We start from the raw sequence: 18,403 nt of genomic DNA, 5'->3' as shown, positions 1-18,403 counted from the left end.
GTGAAATTGGAGTTGACATACTTTTTCCCTTGTAAGGTTTGCAAATCAAATATGAGAAATACAATAAGCACTGGTCACTATTTTAGCTGTTCTTGGCCACAAGGTAAACCTGACAAGGTCAGGAGACTGGAAATAACCACATATGATGGCATGAACATAAAAAATTCACAACTAAGGTGGGCCATGGTGGGAAGTCACAGCTTTAGCATGAAGCTTCCTTCATAAAGTCAATCTTCACCTTAAGTGAGCCTGTCTATTGTCTTTTTGCACCTAAAATGATATCCTTGGAATGTAATCCCTTTTCCCAGATTGGAGCAGGAAATTACAGAATCCCTCATTATTATTATTCTTGTCCTTCGATGAACATCTCTATGTGAACTATTAACTATCCTGTACCCACCTATGTAAAATAAGTACCTGACTCTCCAATTTACTTTTATCCAATCCTAGAGATTTCCCTGCTTTGCTTTCTCCCACCCCCTTAATCTACCACCAATGGATTTCAAGTAACCCTCCTCCTTTGATTCTATGTACAAAATAAGCTGCAACCCACCATTTTGCAGAGCACTTTCTCAATCCGTTGAGATTTTGCTTCCAGGCAACTGTTATCAGTTTGACTCAGATAAACTCTTATAAGATTTCTCTTAGGCTGGATGTTTTTTGTTGACACTTAACAAAGGCAATTACCTTTCATACTCATAACATTCATGCTGTATTTTTTAATTTCCCTCTTCCCATTTCCCCTGTATCCCTCACACACATGCATGTCTCTCATTACTTGTACTAAGTATGGAAGATTGTTAATGGGTAACATTAATATCCCACCACAGGAGTTGAAAATTAATGTTATTAGGAAAACTAGAAAAAATAAATAATGCACACTTTTAAAATGTAGTAACTACAACAATGAGACAGCACTACGCACCTGTTAAAATGGCTACAATTCAAAATCCTGATAACGCCAAATGCTGTTGAAATATAGGAGCGCTCACTGCTGGTGGGAATGCAAGCTAATGTAGTCACTTTGGAAGACAGTTTGGAAGTTTCTCACAAAACCACCACACTCTTACCGTGTGATCTGGGAATTTTTTCTCGTGATTTATTCTACTCATTTGAAAACAAGTATGTGAATGTTTAGAGCAGCTTTTCTTCATAATCACCAATAAACTTAGAATTAATCTACATGTCCTTCAGTAGGTGAATGGATAAACTATGGTACATCCAGACAATGAAATATTACTCATCAATTAAAGGAAATGAGCTATCAAGCCATGAAAAGACATGGAGGAATCTAAGTGAAAGAAGACATTCAGAAAAGGCTACATGACATTCAACTCCAACTACATGACATTCTGGAAAAGCCAAAATATGAAGGCAATAAAAAAAGATCAGAAGTGCCCATGGGTTGGGGGCAGAGATGGATGAACAAGTGGGGCATAGAGGACTTTTAGTGTACTGAAACTATTCTGTATGATACTATAATGGGTGTTACATGACATTATGCATTTGTTAAAACTCATAGAACTATAGAACAGAAAGAGTGAATCCTAATGTAAACTATGGACTTTAGTTAATAATAAGGTGTGAAAATCAGTTCATCAATTGTAACAACTATACCATACTAATGTAACATGTTAACAATAGGGGAAAGAAAATAAGTATGTGGTGACTCTGTACTATCTGCTGTCTTTGCTGTAAACCAAAAATGTTCTAAAATATAAACTTTATTAACTAAAACATATCTTCCTAAAAACCATGTAACCCCTTGATACTGTATTTCACTCAAGAAGTCACTAGAAGCCGTCACCAAAGAATTGTGGAGCTTGTAGAAGTAGGGTGGGCCATTCATTAAATGATAAAATCTTGTTAATGTCATTGGCCTTGTTTTGGGGATTTGGTATGTGCGTGGTAAGGTTGAGGAAGCAGTGAGGCTAGCCTTTTTTGGAAAGGAAAGTTAGTTTCACAGCTTGGACATATGGCAGCATTTCCTGGTGCCCACATTCCATGTCAGCATTGCTTCCCCTGCGTGTGTGAGAAGGTGCTGGTGATAATGCACAATCTCTGTATGACAGGGAAATAAGTGGTCTGTATTTCCCTGTCATCTATAGTCTCCCCACACCAGGAGAAAACAGCCTTTCAGTAGAAGGCTGCTCCTACAGGGAAAAGCTCTCACTGTAGGGCAATGGTTTTCTTCTCAGAGGATGGTTTATCACTAAAAGTCCCATATACCAAAAGCATTGTGGAGTTCAGACAATCAGCTCTGCAGAGACACTGGAACCTTTTGAGGTCCTTTGATGGAATGTGGAGCCAAGCGCTCTACCTGTGAGCCATTCAAGTCAAGTGTCAGTGCTAAGCCTACAGAAAACATCTTAGAACCTTGTGATTTGGGGGATGGAAACCAGCAAGAGAATGGTGTAACTTTCGCTCATGGAAGAATTAGTAATGCCTGGAAGAGCAATCAGTCTGGCTTTTAGAGATCCACTCATTCACGCAGTCTGTGATTTAGACAACTCTTCTGCCTTGCCTCAGTTTCTCTGTAGGGAAAAAGGGGAATATTCCTACAGATGCAGTTGTGATTCCCTCAGGGAAAAAAAAGCTGGCCAACAAATGAGGAGTGCACTGTCCTTTCAGCAACTTGAGAAATAATATGACCAACATTTTTAAGTGTTGGTTTCTATTCTATGTAGAATGTCACAAACACATGCTATGCTAAAAAAACAATGACAAAAAACGTACAGTATGTGTAGCAAATAGTACAGGTTCATTGGGGACTATGGAGGGACAGGGAGCTGGTGGTCTTCAAGGTCCCACCAAGGGCCTTAAAAGTAGCAGGCACTCCATAAAGGATGACCAATGGACCGTGGGGAGTCCTTCATACAGAAAAATTCCGGGAAGTGAATGAGCCTAGGGATCTTGTCAATTTATGACACATACCAGTTTCAGTGGTTGTCAGTGGCTTCCTGGATTGCTGCATCCAGAACTTTCTGAGGTGTTTCCTGGGGATGAGTCCCAGGACTTACAGTGAGAGGCACAAAGGCCATGTGTTTGTTATCACTGATCTTGTTTAAAATGATCATTGGAGAGGTGAGGAAACTAAGTCCCAGAGCTGTGTCCTGGTTAGCAGTCTGCTGTCAACAGCAGAGAATTCAGGTTTCCTGCTTCCATCCTGCTTATCTACTGACCCGTTTCTTGCTGATAAGCAGCCAACTACTAAAAAAAATAATTAGTAATGTGGTCGCTGAGACATAAGTGTGCACATGCACACATGTACACACAAACACACATGCACAAACATGCACATGTACGTAAGCATACGCAAACATGCATGCACACCCAAACATGTGCATGTACACACACACATGCACACACACACAGAAGTTGTAAAGAATTATTGCCAATAAATTAAATCCAGCACTTATAGCTGATGGAAAATCATAGATGATGACCAGCTATAGAAAGAGGACTCATCAGTGTGACAAACTGCATCTGCCTCAAACTAAGTAAAACACAAGATGTGTTGATGGTATACGCACTACTACTACAGTCAAAACAAGGTGAGAACGCCTATCTTCACCATATTGGTTGACATAGGTTTCGAAATTATAGACAACATAATGGAAATAAAAAATAAATCTCTCTGCTTTAGAATAAAGAAAATTAAATGCTTATATTTGTGCATTTGATGACTGTAAAAACAATGTGATGCTCTGCAAGATTAAAAATGAATTAATGTTTAAAAACCAGCAGCTTGCAGTCATCCAGAAATAAATAAAATAGGTATAAATCTAATGAGAAAAATGAAATAAGTACATATGCAGAATGCACACATATACACACACTGAACACAAACCCTAACACTAGACAAAGGAAGTTCCCTACATATATAAGTCAGAGGGCCTACAGTGCTCCCAGGTGAGGAAAACAACTCTGTGATGGTGTCAATACTCTTCAAATCAATGAGAAAGCTAATGATATTCCAGTAAAAACTATAAAACAGTCTTGCTATTGTCTTGGAAACACGACAACCAAGTCCTAGAGTTGTTTTTATTTCCTAAATAAATGGGAAAATATTTATAAAACCACTTAGAAAAAGAAGAAAGACCATTTTCTATAATGCACATAAAAAACAAATAATATGTTAAAATAATTCAGACGGTGAATCATAGTATTCAAAATTTGAAGAATCAGTAGAGAACACTAAATAGAGTCCCTGTTAAATGCACAGATTTAATATATGTGTCATGCACGGTGTCATGCGGGGTCTCTGGTCCCGCTCCCCACATAAAAACGCAGGATATGGTGAGGCCAAAAAGGAACACCCACGGAGCCATAGATAGTGGAGTCATACCACTATACTCTCGCTGGCGGCTGGGTTGGAGAAACAGGAAGCAGGAGCCACACTGTTCGCAACCCTCATTGCACCGCTTGCAGGCTCAGCCACCATCCTCTTGCTAGCCCCCATTTTTCTGTTAGCGAAGCCATGACAGTTATATTAGTGGCCAATGGCTCACTGGTTACAGCTGACGGCCAACTAGCCACAGCTGATGGCCATCCAGTCACAGTTGATGGCCATTTACTACCTGAGCCAGCACCTCTCTATGTGAGGCCAAGAGCCTGAAAACTGCTTTCTGGGGCTGTGTCCCCACAGGAGTTATACCACTATAGTCTCACGGGCAGCTGGTTGGAGACACAGGAAGCAGGAGTCACACTATCCTCAACCTGCCGTCCACTTCTCTCTGCCAACCAACCTCACTCGCTAACTGCAATCCACTCTTGCTAGCTCAGCCACCATCTTCTTGCTAGCCCCCATTTTTTGCTAGCGTAGCCACAACAGTTACATTAGTGACCAATGGCTCACTGGTTACAGCTGACAGCCAACTAGCCACAGCTGACGGCCATTTGCTACTCAAGTGAACACCTTTCCACTTGAGGGCGAGAGCCGGGAAATTGCACTCCTGGTTCTGTCCCCACACTCTACCCCTACAAGGTCTCACCTCACAATCTACGCGACAAGCGTCTTCTACGAGAGGCCCTGTGCGAGGAGCCCGGAGGTGAATGCAATATCCTGGACACAGCCAGGCTCTCTGGGCACAGCCAGGGTTTCTCAGGGCACCACCAGTCCTTCTGGGCACAGCCAGACTTCCTGGGCTTCTTAGGGCCCAACCAGTCTCCCCAGGCACAGCCAGGGCCTTTCAGGGCACCGCCATTCTCTCTGGGCACAGCCAGACTTCCTGGGCTCAGCCATGTTTCTCAGGTCACTGCCACCCTCTCTGGGCACAGCCAGACTTCCTGGACACAGCCAGGGCCTCTCAGGGTACGGCCAGTATTTCTGGGCACGGCCAGTATTTCTGGGCACAGCCAGTCTTCCTGGGCACAGCAAGGGCCTCTCACATATTCTCGACAGCAGCCACTCAAGACACAAAAGCAAACATCCTCCAGTTCCACTTGTCGTGCGGGAGACCCTGTTCGCTGCGCCATTTGTCGTGCGCGGAGGCCTTCTCGCCACGCCATCTTTCAGGCGGGGCGGCCTGCGGGGTCTCTGCTCCCGCTCCCCACACAAGAACGCAGGATATGGTGAGGCCGAAAAGGAACACCCACGGAGCCATAGGTAGGGGAACCATACCACCACGGTCTCACTGGAGGCTGGGCCCACCGGACGCCGACCTGCCGTCCGCCTGTCCGCCTTTCCACCAACCGACCGACCGACGACTCTCCTCCACTCTCTCGACTCTGTTCCTCTCTCTCTCGGCTCTCCTCTTCCGCTCTCCTCGGCCCTCCTCTTCTGCTCTCCTCGGCAATCGCAGCAGTTATACCAGCGGCCAATTGGCTAACCAGCCACAGCCTACGGCCAATCAGCCACAGCCGACGGCCATTCACCACCCGAGCCAGCACCCCTTCAGGTGAGGCCAAGAGCCTGTAAACCACTCCCCGGGGCTCTGTCCCCCAACACTACATGGTGGTATGTTCCCAAGCAAACAGTCAAGCGGTCCATTAAATTAGGGATGGAAGGCAATTCCCCATAGTCCATAGTCATTTGCCAGGGCTGTCCTGGGGGTGAGGGATGACCTTGACCTCACCCTCATCTCCCACAAAGGACTCAGCAAGCGTTTCCTCCTGGGACTACAAGTCCTGCATCCAGGCTGCCTCAGCAAGCACTTCCCAGCCCACAGGGCCACAACGACCTTCGCTTTCTCTGGTCTATGCTGGTTGGGGAACCATGTTTTCCCACCCATCCACGGGGGTCCAGCTGCTCCTCCTGGTCTTCCTGAGACTGAGTGTTCATACACACAAACTGCTGCATCGCCCTTCGGAGAACTTTGGTTGGCACCGTACCCTGCTCGCTGCGCCATTTGTCATGCAGGGTGTCATGTGGGGTCTCTAGTTCCACTCCCCACATAAGAATGCAGGATATGGTGAGGCCAAAAAGGAACACCCACGGAACCATAGATAGGGGAGTCACTATATTCTCGCTGGTGGCTGGGTTGGAGACACAGGAAGCCGGAGCCACACTGTCCGCAACCTGCCATCCACTTTTGTCTGCCAACCAACCTCATTTGCTAGCTACAATTCGCTGTGCTAACTGCAATCCACTTCTGCTTGCTCAGACACCATCTCCTTTCTAGCCCCCATTTTCTGCTGGCATAGCCACGACAGTTACATTAGTGCCCAATGGCTCACTGGTTACAGCTGACTGCCAACTAGCCACAGCTGATGGCCATTTACTACCCGAGTGAGCACCTTTCCACGTGAGGGTGAGAGCCGGGAAACTGCACTCCTGGCTCTGTCCCCACAATATGAAAACTGTTACAGAAGAGGAGGGTCCTTCTCGGGGAGAAGTCTGAGCTTGGTTTCCACACTGGGGATCAAACCCAGGCCTTGGGGAGTAACACTGGGAATCTTAGCCGCTACGTTACTGGAGGACAGGCCCTCCTTGGCACAGTGTCCAGGTTCTTGGTATCTCGACCAAAAAATTGAACGAGACACAGAGGTAAAGTGGTGAGAGAAAAGTTTATTATTAGAGATAGTACGCTTCAAAGAATTAGGAGCTGGCTGAGCACAAAGAAAAGTGGCTCAAGGCCGTTATTGGAAGAAAAAGTAACTCCAAAAGGTTTGGAGTGGGCCCTGAGCAAAAGCAAGGCTCAAAGGGCTCAAATCTCAAGACTCAAGGTGGTAGTATTAGGAGAAAAAGCACACTACAAAGAGTTTGGAGCGGGCCAAGCAAAATAATTTGCTCAAAAGGCTGTGGCTGGCGAGAACTTGGGTTTTCATCTTTTTTTTCTCTAGGATGGATTGTTCCCCTGTGGGCCCGGGACCATTTGATTGATGCCTGTGATTGATAAGGGATTACTACCTCATTCTCTTAGACTGCTCATGTCCCTTCCCAGAGTTCAGTCTGTTATAATGATATTAATGAACTACCAGGCATATGTATGATATTATAATGATGGTATCATGAGGCTAGGGTGAGATGGGGGTCGTGGTGTCCTTCTACTGTGCAGATGTGAGGGACTGGTCCAATTTAGCTCATTTTCTCAGAGTGGTTAATTCTTAGGGCAGATAAGGGAAGAATTCCAGAGGTCTCCAGGCAATGCTCCTGGTAGATTGTGTGGGACATGCAGGAATGTAGATACCCCATTTCTATCTCTAACTGCCTGCCTGACTTCTCCTAAGAGACGTGATCTTCATAAATCTCTGTGAGGAGTTGAGAGCTGGGGGGTCTCTTCTGTATCTGCTTCAAGCTGAGAAGGGGGGTAGAGCTGTCCCTACCTACTGGGGATTCATGAAACTCATCCTATCTGTTCTTAAATAAAAAGGGGGGGTCAAGGGGCTGTCTGGTGGCTCACGTGGTTGGAGCGCCGTGCTCCTAAAGCTGCCAGGTCGCCAATTTGATTCCCACATCGGCTAGTGAGCTGCACCTTCTAGAGCTAAAATTGTGAACAACAGCTCTCCCTGGAGTTGGGCTGCCATGAGCAGCCGGAGGTTGGTGGCGTGAGCTGCCGCGGGCTGCTAAGTGCTGTCATGGACTACCATTTGCTGCCATGAGCGGCTGGTGGCCAGCTTGAGTGGCCCACCCGACGACTGGTGATCAACTGCTTCAGGAACAGACTGCCTCAGCCGGGGTGAGCACAAGGCTCATAATACCAGCATGGGCCAGGGAGTTGTGTCCTACATAACTAGACTGAGAAACAATGGCTTGAACTGGAGTGGTGTGGGGGAAGAGTGGCAGGGGGAAGGCAGAAGAAAGGGGGGGAAAAAAGAAGAGGGGGTATCATATCTGTTTTGGTCGGGGTGCACTGGAAGCCTCGCTGGGACATAACTCCTATCCTGATGAGACAGTTTAGTATGTTGCTAGGTCTACAGGGGGGTCTCTGGTGTAATAAACAAAAAGCAGCCATATCCTGAAACTCTAGGTTCTGGAATGTCTTCTTCACTCCAGGACAAAGATATGAGAATACGCCTTGAGGTTAATAAATTATCTCAAATCCCTTTTGGCTGGACAAAGGAGCAGATCTGATAGATAGGAATGGCTTATTTCGTTAATCCCTTCAGGATGGGCAAACAGGACACACCTGATAGATGAATTCCATTAGAAGGCTCCAGCCCCCTTCACCAAGCAGACAAGGGAAGGTATAAAAGTAAGAGCTTTTGGGCCAGCCCAGTGGCTTAGGTCATTGGAGTTCCGTTCTCCTAACACCGAAGGCTGCTGGTTCGATTCCCACATGGGCCAGTGGGCTCTCAACCAGGTTACCGGTTCAACTCCCTGAATCCCGCAAGGGATGGTAGGCTGTGCCCCCTGCAACTAACAATGGCAACGAGACCTGGAGCTGAACAGCGCCCTCCACAATTAAGATTGAAAGGACAACAACTTGACTTGGAAAAAGTCCTGGAAGTACACAAAGCCCTGTTCCCCTTCCCCAATTAAAAAAAAGAAAGAACTTTTGCTTCAGTTACTGGGCTTCCCAGTTTCATGTGCCCCCTCCCATGAGGGAGATGCAAACCCTTCTCCTGCTTTTAATAAACTATCTTCCTTTACAACTCTTTGCCTCTCCTAGGTCCGCGTTTCCATTCTTCCATCTCAAGAGACATGATCCCGGCCCACACCCAGAAATTGCTGGCAGATTCTACATTACTGACAGCCCCTAGATGAGGGGAGACAGATGTTAGTTAATAAATTAAAAATGCTAATAAAAATAAATAAATAAATTTTTACAAAGCGCTGGCTCCAGGAGTTGGACTCAAGCCCAATTATCTAACTTTACCCAAAGGTTAAGTATGGACTGGCCTAGAGGAGTGTTAAAACCCATTTGGTCTCCGGGATGGCATTTATTCATCCAAGAGTTAGGTCTGGAGTGGCCTGGGGGAATGTTGGACTACAATGAGTATGGCTCGCAGGCTTTTAAGTAGTTGTTAAGCAGGAGTGAGAGACTTTCTATGATTCAGGCCAGGAGCAATCTTTACTTTAGAACTAAGAAACTGATTAGAAGAGTGATTAAGACCAGGAGCTAAGGAGCTAAGAAACCAGGGAAAAGGAGACTTAAAATCCTATAGTGAGGGGGCTTAAAACTTCTATAGTGAGGGGGCTCTCCCAACTCAAAAACAGTTGACATGGAAATTCGTTGGACAAAGAAATAATTTGTCAATAACTGGTGTTAGGATAAGTGCATAATTATTCAGAAAGAATACAATAAATCATTGCTTCATAATCATACCCCAAAATCCCAGACTTCAACGAGTTCAATGAAAGTTAATCAAATAAAACTATTTTTCATGTTTTAAACTATTAGAGAATTTTATAAGCATAAAATCAGTGGAAGAATCTACGGAATAATGTTAATGTGTTTTATTCTATAACTTAAAAAAAAATTCCTGTACAACAATAAAAAGCCATGAAAAAAAAGAAAATGCAAAACACAACTAGAGACAAACATGGCAGATATGTATTCATAGCTCTAATGCATCTTTGGAGCAAAAATTAATATAAGACCTGCTCTTATATATTTTGCATCTTAGGTGCAAAAAGACAACAGGCCCACTGACAGGCACAGATTAACTTTATGAAGGAAGCTAAAGATGTGACTGTAGCAGCAAGGGGCTATGTTTTAAGTGGCCACAGAATTTGGGTGTTGAATACGCATTCACCATGCACACTGAGACAGAGTTGAGGCAGCAAAACACTATTTATTAAGTGAAGCAATGAGTAAAATAGACAGAATAAAGCAAAGTAAGACAAAGAGCAACAGGGAGTTCTCACCACCCCAAGAGTGTTTCCAAGGCGCTGGGGAACCGAGACAGCATCTTGGCTTCAAGTGTGTCCGGCGAGTGTCCCTGTTGGAGAGTTCCAACGAAGGCTCCCCCAGGACACTAATTATATCGGGTTTTTTCCAACAGATTACCAGTCTGGAAAGAATGCTAGGCTATAACGATTACAATAAGCAAGCATGGGGACAATGAATCAAGTTTCAGGGTAATTATCTAGGGTAGAAGGCAGGGGACATAATTTCTGCCGTTTCACAATGTACATGAGGTTACTATGGCCACAGAGCAACCTACATGATCCTATTAATGTGTTCCACCGACGGGTCAGCTATTGTTCAACCAGGGGGGCTGGCAAGGCCTTCTTGAGTGTACTTCTGCTAATGGGGGAGTCAATGTCCGGGTGGCACGGGGACAGAGCGTTCCCCTGATGCAACGAGTGGAAGGCACAAAGGAACACCTACCTCACATTATATTTACTGTACAGTGACTTCCGCCAGGGCTCACTTAGTTATGAAATTTTTTATGCTCATGCCATCTTGTGTGGTTATTTTCAGTCTCCTGAGCTTGTCAGGTTTAATATGTGGCCCCTTTTCCATCCACATAATGGATACCAATACATTCAAAAAGTTTCAGTGTCACAAAAAATAAATCAATTAAATTTAATCATCTTAGGCCAGAATTACCAGAAGTATAAATGTGTGTGTGTGTTTATTTATATTGAGAGAGAGCTGTGAGTGTCCTGTAAGAGACTGTTAGGTAAGGACTGCCTCTTTAAGGTTAAGATAGGGTTAACAGCCCTGGCAGCCCTGAGCTCAAGTAAGCATGAGAACTGCTACTTTAAAGTCAAGATAAGGTTAACAGCCTTGAGCTTACACTAACCTAATGGCCTAATTGTTAGTTCCAGGATGTGGGCATAGAGACCAGATGTTTTATCTCCTGCTATGGAGGCTTTTGTAGCTACTCCCTAAGACTTTGAAAAATTACTGAATACCTTCGTTATGTGAGAATTGTAGTTCATTTTGTACTCCCTAAGACTTTGGAAAATTACTGAGTGCCTTAGAGATGCTATAAAAACCCTGAGCTTTGTAGGCTAGGGGTCCTTGTTAAAACCCGCTGCGTCGGGCAGAGACGGGGACCCCAGCTAGCTGGAAATAAACCTCGCTGTGTGACTTGCATTATCGTGTGTGTCCTCTGTCTGTCTGAGGGGTGGACGATTCCAGGACTTAACATTTGGGGGCTCCTCCGGGATCTCCCCCTTCAGGGAAACAGACAACTTCCGATACCGAGGTTTACATAGGGAACCGCGGTAAGAGGTTTGGCCACCTCTGACCGGAGGAAGTCTGAAACAGGGCTCCCCGGTCTTAATCGGGGGGGGGGGGGGGGGGGGCTGAAACAGGCCCTCAGCCAGAGTCTGAAACAGGTCTCTGCTTGGTCTGGTTTTTGCTTGGTTTGGTTTTTATTGAGAATTCTCACAGGAAGGGAAGGAGCAGAAGCTCCAATTCTGGAAGTCGTGGGAGACGTCCCCGATGAGAAGGTGGTCCGCAGTGGATGCCGTTCGGATGGGCCCTGGGTAAGGATCCTGAGTGTGGTGTGATTGAAATGGCGCCTGTGGACGTGGTGTGGTTGACCGGCTGGTGGGTGTTGAAAAGTCCTGTGCGAAGTTGTGTATTTTCTGGCATTGTGTTTTCGGTCCTTTCTTTTGTCTTTTCCTGGTTTCTCTTTATAACCATTATGGGACAGACTCAAGTAACACCTAAGACTCTGTTCCTGAACCATTTTCCTGAGATCCGCGCCAAAGCTCGTGATTATGGCGTGGAAGTGAAAAAAGGTAAGTTTAATACCTTCTGCTCTGCAGAGTGGCCTACTTTTAATGTGGGCTGGCCCCCCCCCAGGGGACTTTTTCCCTAGACATCATTAAGAAGGTCCGAGAGATTGTTAATCGGCGCCATCTGGACCAATATCCCTACATTCTGATATGGCAAGCCTTAGTAGAAAGTCCTCCCTCCTGGCTTAAACCCTTTGTCCCCGATAAGCCGGACGATCCCCTTAAGGTCCTGACTGTTTCGGGACCCTCTTGCCAGCCGGCAGGGCCCACGGCTAGCCCAGAACCCCCGGAAAAGCCGGCCCAAAAACCCATCCTACAGGAAGGGTCAAGCATATATCCTTCTTTGATATACCTAGATTTTGAAGAGAACCCCCCCGTTACGCGCCTGTGGCGCCCCTCCAGCCTGAGGCCGCCGACGCTTCCGAGCTTCCCCATTCTACAGCTCCCTCTACCCCGGCTCCCCCTGCCCCAGCCCAAGGACCTGCGAGAGGATTAAGGTCTCGTAGACACCGGGAAGAAACCCCAGAGGAGGAGCCGTCCTCCTCCACCTCCGCGGGGGCGCCAATTCTCCCCGTGCGAGCCCTAGGAGGGACTGGTCCAGATGGGGAGCATGCATACCAGTATTGGCCCCTTTCAAGCAGTGATTTGTACAACTGGAAGGCCCAAAACCCTTTTTCTGAGGACCCGAAAGGTTTAACTGACCTGTTCGAGTCTGTCATGCACATGCACAGTCCCACTTGGGATGATTGCCAGCAGCTTCTTAAGACTTTATTCACCACCAAAGAGCGCGAGTGGATCCTCACCTAGGCCAGAAAGAATGTCCCCGGCGACAACGGACGGCCAACGACTCTACCGAACCTGATCGACGAGCGCTTTCCCCCTGAACAGACCAGATTGGGATTATGGGAACGTGGAAGGTAGGAAGCGTCTCCGAGTTTACCGCCAGACTCTTATGGCAGGTCTCCGAGCGGCAGCACGCCGACCCACCAATCTGGCCAAAGTAAAGGCTATAGTGCAAGGGGAAAATGAAAGCCCCGCCGTGTTTTTGGAGCGCCTCTATGATGCTTATAGGCAGTACACCCCATTAGATCCCCTGGCAGAGGAGAACCATTCGGCTGTAATTATGTCCTTTATAAACCAGGCTGCCCCAGATATAATAAAGAAATTATATAAACAGGAGGGACTGGGAGAGATGTCTATTAGGGATTTGATGAAAATAGCGGAAAGAGTTTTCAACACTCGAGAGACTCCCGAAGAAAGGGAAGATAGAATTAGGAAAGAAAATCAGGAATTACAGGAACGAATCAGGAAGGAAGACAGAGAACATCAGAGTAGGGAGAATAGGAAGCAGCAGAGGGAGATGGTCAAGATCTTGTTGGCAGGTGTACAAGGTACAGTCAGGGAAAGACCGAATCCGGCCGGGCCAGCCCGACCGTGGAGACCGTGCCCTCAACTGGATAGGAGACAATGTGCCTACTGTAAAGAATATGGACATTGGAAGAGGGAGTGCCCCAAGCTCCAGGGCCAGACCGGGCAAAACGCACGAGTTCTGCTGGCAGGAATGGACAGTGATTAGAGGGGACAGGACTCGGATCCCCTCCCCAAGTCTTGGGTAACTGCATATGTGGAGGGGAAGCCAGTAAGATTCATGGTAGATACAGGAGCTCAGTACTTAGTTTTAAACAAGCATATGGAGCCCTTATCTCAGAAGACCAGTTTGGTGCAGGGGGCAACTGGGTCTAAGGCTTATCGGTGGACCAGTAAGCGCCAAGTGGACTTAGGCCGCCACCAAGTTACCCACTCCTTCCTGGTTATCCCTGAGTGCCTTGCCCCCTTATTGGGGCGTGATCTCCTGAATAAGATCAAGGCCCAAATCCATTTTGAGCCGGATGGCATCAAGGTATTGGATGGCCAGGGACAGCCCCTCCATATTTTGACCCTGTCTCTTGCGGATGAACATCGCCTGTTTGCCCTGCAAGACAAACCCTACAACCTTCCCCCTCCAGGATGGCCCCATGAGATGGACTATTGGGTTAAAACGTACCCTCAGGCGTGGGCAGAAAAGGCGGGTGTAGGTCGAGCGGTCCGCCAAGCACCAGTAGTGGTCGAACTTAAAGCCTCGGCCCAACCTATCCGGATCCGCCAGTACCCCATGTCCTCTGAAGCGCGAAAAGGGATTGCCCCACACATTACCCGTCTCCTGGAAGCTGGAATACTAAAACCTTGCCATTCTGCTTGGAACACCCCACTCCTCCCCATTAAGAAACCGGGGGGAAACGATTATAGGCCAGTCCAGGACCTGAGGGAAGTAAATAAGAGGGTTGAAGACATCCACCCCACGGTCCCTAACCCATATACCTTACTAAGTCATTTACCCCCTTCACATATATGGTATTCTACCTTAGACCTAAAAGATGCATTTTTTAGCATAGCCCTGGCACCTAGCAGCCAACATATTTTTGCCTTCGAATGGCATGATACCAGTACGGGAACCCCCAGGCAGCTGACCTGGACTAGACTACCGCAAGGCTTCAAGAACTCTCCAACTTTGTTTAATAAAGCCCTAAATCAGGATTTGGACTCGTTTCGCCAGAGCCATACTTCAGTTACGCTCCTGCCGTATGTAGATGACTTGCTCCTGGCGGCCCCCTCCGAAGCCGAATGCCGGCAGGCCACTGGAGACTTCCTCCAAGAGCTGGGGCAGCTGGGCTATCGGGCCAGTGCAAAGAAGGCCCAAATAAGCAAGCAAACAGTCATCTATCTAGGATATAAGCTCCAGGAAGGAACTAGGTGGCTGACAGAGGCCATTAAAGAGACTATTCTTAGACTTCCAGTCCCAACATCAGCCCGAGAGGTCCGCGAGTTTTTAGGGACAACAGGATATTGCCGGCTGTGGATTCTGGGGTATGCTGAAATAGCTAAGCCTCTGTATGAGGCAACCAAGGAGAAGGTCCCTTGGGCCTGGGGGTCAGACCAACAGAAGGCATATGATGAACTCAAGGTCGCCCTCTTAAGAGCCCCGGCCCTGGCATTGCCACACCCCTGAAGCCATTCACTCTCTTTGTTGATGAGAGAAAGGGAATAGCGAAAGGGGTACTAATGCAGCGCCTAGGGCCTTTGAAACATCTGGTTGCCTATTTATCTAAGAAGCTAGATCCAGTTGCAGCAGGATGGCCCCCATGCTTAAGGATTATCGCGGCAGTAGCCCTAATGGTGAAAGATGCAGACAAACTCACTTTCAGGCAACATCTGAAGGTGGTAACCCCCCATGCTATAGAGGGGGTCCTGAAATATCCCCCTGGTAGGTGGATGACCAATGCCCGCCTAACCCATTACCAAGGACTCTTGCTAGATGCACCCCGAATCGTCTTTGCTGAACCCACTGCTTTGAATCCAGCCACCCTGCTGCCGACCCCGGATCTGGAGGCTCCTCTGCATGATTGCCAAGAGATCATGGCAGAAGTCACCCAGGTGCGCCCCGACCTCCAGGACGCCGCACTACCTAACAGTGAGTTGGTGTGGTATACTGATGGAAGCAGCTTCATTATAGACGGTGTGCGGAGGGCGGGCACGGCAGTGGTAGACCAAGGTGGGAGCATTATTTGGAGTGCCTCGCTTTCCCCGGGGACCTCAGCCCAGAAGGCCGAACTGATCGCACTGGCGGAAGCGCTGGAATGGGCAAAAGAGAGACAAGTAACTGTCTACACCGATAGCCGCTATGCTTTTGGCACTGTCCATGTGCATGGCGCTATCTATCGGGAGAGAGGCTTTGTTACAGCGGAAGGAAAAGTTCTGCGCAATCTTCCTGAGACACAGAGACTGCTGATGGCCGTGCAAATGCCCCGGGCAGTTGCAGTCGTCCACGTCCCCGGGCACCAGACTGCCCGGACTCCAGAAGCTGAAGGAAACCGGCGAGCAGATGAAGCCGCCAAGATAGCGGCAATGGCTTCACCAGCATCAGCTTTAGCCCTTAACCTACCTACACCCGAGCTCCCGCACCTACCCCCGCGACCTGACTACACTCCAGAAGACCTGCAATGGATCCAGAGCCACCACTGTCCAGAGTCTGATCAGCAAGGGTGGCATCGGGATACAGAACGAAGATTGATACTGCCAGCACACCTAGGACTGATCCTTCTTTCCAACCTGCACCAAGCCACCCACTTGGGAAAGCAGAAGTTGCTGACAATTCTCGAGTCCGCCTGCCTCCGGTTTCCCCGACAAACAGCTCAGATCCAAGAGATCGTAGATCGGTACATTGGGTGCCAGGCTATGAAACCCAGTAAAAAAGGACCCCAACATACAGGCACGAGGATACGGGGAAGAGCGCCGGGACGGAGTTGGGAAGTGGATTTCACTGAGGTAAAGCCGGGGAAGTTTGGGTATAAGTACTTACTAGTAATGGTTGACACATTTTCAGGCTGGGTCGAAGCCTTCCCCATGAAACGGGAAACTTCCCAAGTTGTTGCTAAGGTGTTACTAAAAGAAATTTTTCCCAGATATGGGGTCCCCAAAGTTTTAGGCTCCGATAACTACACAGCTTTCATCAGTAAAGTCCTATAAGGGCTAGCCCGAGCTATAGGGACCAATTGGAAGTTACATTGTGAATATAATCCCCAGAGCTCAGGGCAAGTAGAGAGAATGAATCGGACTTTGAAGGAGACTTTATCCAAACTGGCCATCGAGACTGGCGGAGACTGGGTGACCCTCTTACCTTATGCCATTTTCCAGGTCCAGAACTCACCATATGTGCATGGTCTGACACCTTTCGAAATTCTATAAGGGGCACTACCCCCCATTATTGCCCAGACTCTCTCAGATCATGATCCCAATGTGGCCCCAAGTTATCTGGCCAGTTTAAAAGCTCTGCAAAGGGTCCAGCATGAGATATGGCCCCTAGTGCGTTCCCTGTATGAAGTTAAAGATGCACCAAACCCGGAACATGGCATCGTTCCGGGAGATTGGGTATGGGTAAAGAGACACATGTCCCGAACTCTGGAGGAAAGATGGAAAGGCCCTTATGTGGTTATTCTGGTTACCCCAACTGCTTTAAAGGTTGATGGCATCGGGCCTTGGGTCCATCACTCTCACGTGCGCCGAGCCAACCAGCTGGAGCAGACACAAGCTGAGGAATGGACTGCACGGCAGCACCCTGATAACCCTCTAAAGCTGCAACTCTTCAGACCTCGACGAAGCGTCAAGCCCCCTGTATCCGCCAACAATGGAGTGGCTGCTAGTCCTGCTTCTACTCAACATCTGGGAGAAGAGCCACGCGGGGATCAACCCACACCAACCCCATAAGCTAACCTGGACCCTAACGGACGGACAGACCCAAACAACCCTTAATAGCACTACCCATACTGCCCCAGTCAATACTTGGTGGCCAGACTTGTTTTTCGATCTGCGTGACATTTTTGGCCTTAAACGTGGACAGCTGTATAACTACTCAGTCCGGTCCAAGTGAGCCTTGATCGTCACCTCTCAAGGACATAGTGCACAAGGGTTTTGGGCTTGTCCGGGGAACCTCAGAAACAATTGGAAAACCTGTGGTGGTCCAGACCGCTACTATTGTGGTAGCTGGAGTTGTGTCACCTCCTATGACGGGCCTCGACAGTGGGACGTTGGGAATAAAGATCTTGTCAAATTCTCCTTTAGGGACCCCCACAACCAGGTACCCCAGGTACGTGTCCAATTTAACCAAGACGTGGCACAGAAAGAGCGTGGTTGGTTGTCAGGATTAACTTGGGGGTTCCAATTAGATGTAGGTCGTTTGGCATGGATGGGCCCCCACCCCGGCGGTCTTCTGACTATTCGACTGTCGGTCGAAACAATTAGCACTCAGGTAGGTTCAAATAAAGTACTAGCCCCTCATCCCTACCAAGACCCCAGGGATATCAAGGGATACAGACACCACAAGAAAAGTCGAAGGAACCCAGCCCGAGACCCCTGTAATTCCTTCGACACCTGTTACACAGGCTACTGAAGACTCATTACGGAAGCTTAAGCGCACTATATATGAGGCCCTTAATGCCACCAGTCCTAACCTCACAACCTCCTGTTGGCTATGCTATGATATTAAGCCCCCGTTCTATAAGGCAATTGGGCTTAATGCCACTTACATCGCATCTAACAGTAAGAACCCCTCTCAATGTTCATGGGGAGATCGTAAAATTGGCTTAACCCTGCAACTAGTAAGCGGCAATGGAACCTGTCTAGGGAAAGTGCCCCGGGCTAAGCTAAGTCTATGTGCCTCCATAGACCGCACCCCTAGTTGGAAAAGTGACACCAAGTGGTTCATCCCCAATACTAATGGATGGTGGA

The 18,403-nt window shown here is 47.7% G+C and overlaps 1 protein-coding gene across 1 annotated transcript; it reads left to right on the top strand.

Moving 5' to 3' along the window:
* Positions 1-11,988: 11,988 nt before the first annotated feature.
* LOC141567348 (uncharacterized) lies at positions 11,989-18,022 on the top strand. Its single transcript, XM_074314093.2, is given in 5 exon segments — positions 11,989-12,085; positions 12,166-12,406; positions 12,448-12,949; positions 12,951-15,120; positions 15,123-18,022. Coding segments are annotated over 5 exon segments (4,533 nt in total). The 3' UTR covers positions 16,646-18,022.
* The last annotated feature ends 381 nt before the right edge of the window (positions 18,023-18,403 follow it).

This window comes from Rhinolophus sinicus, chromosome 5 (genome assembly GCF_057876585.1).
Source record: "Rhinolophus sinicus isolate RSI-liver-muscle chromosome 5, RSI-T2T, whole genome shotgun sequence".
Classification (NCBI taxonomy): domain Eukaryota; kingdom Metazoa; phylum Chordata; class Mammalia; order Chiroptera; family Rhinolophidae; genus Rhinolophus; species Rhinolophus sinicus.
This window is presented reverse-complemented; position numbering and strand designations above follow the sequence as displayed.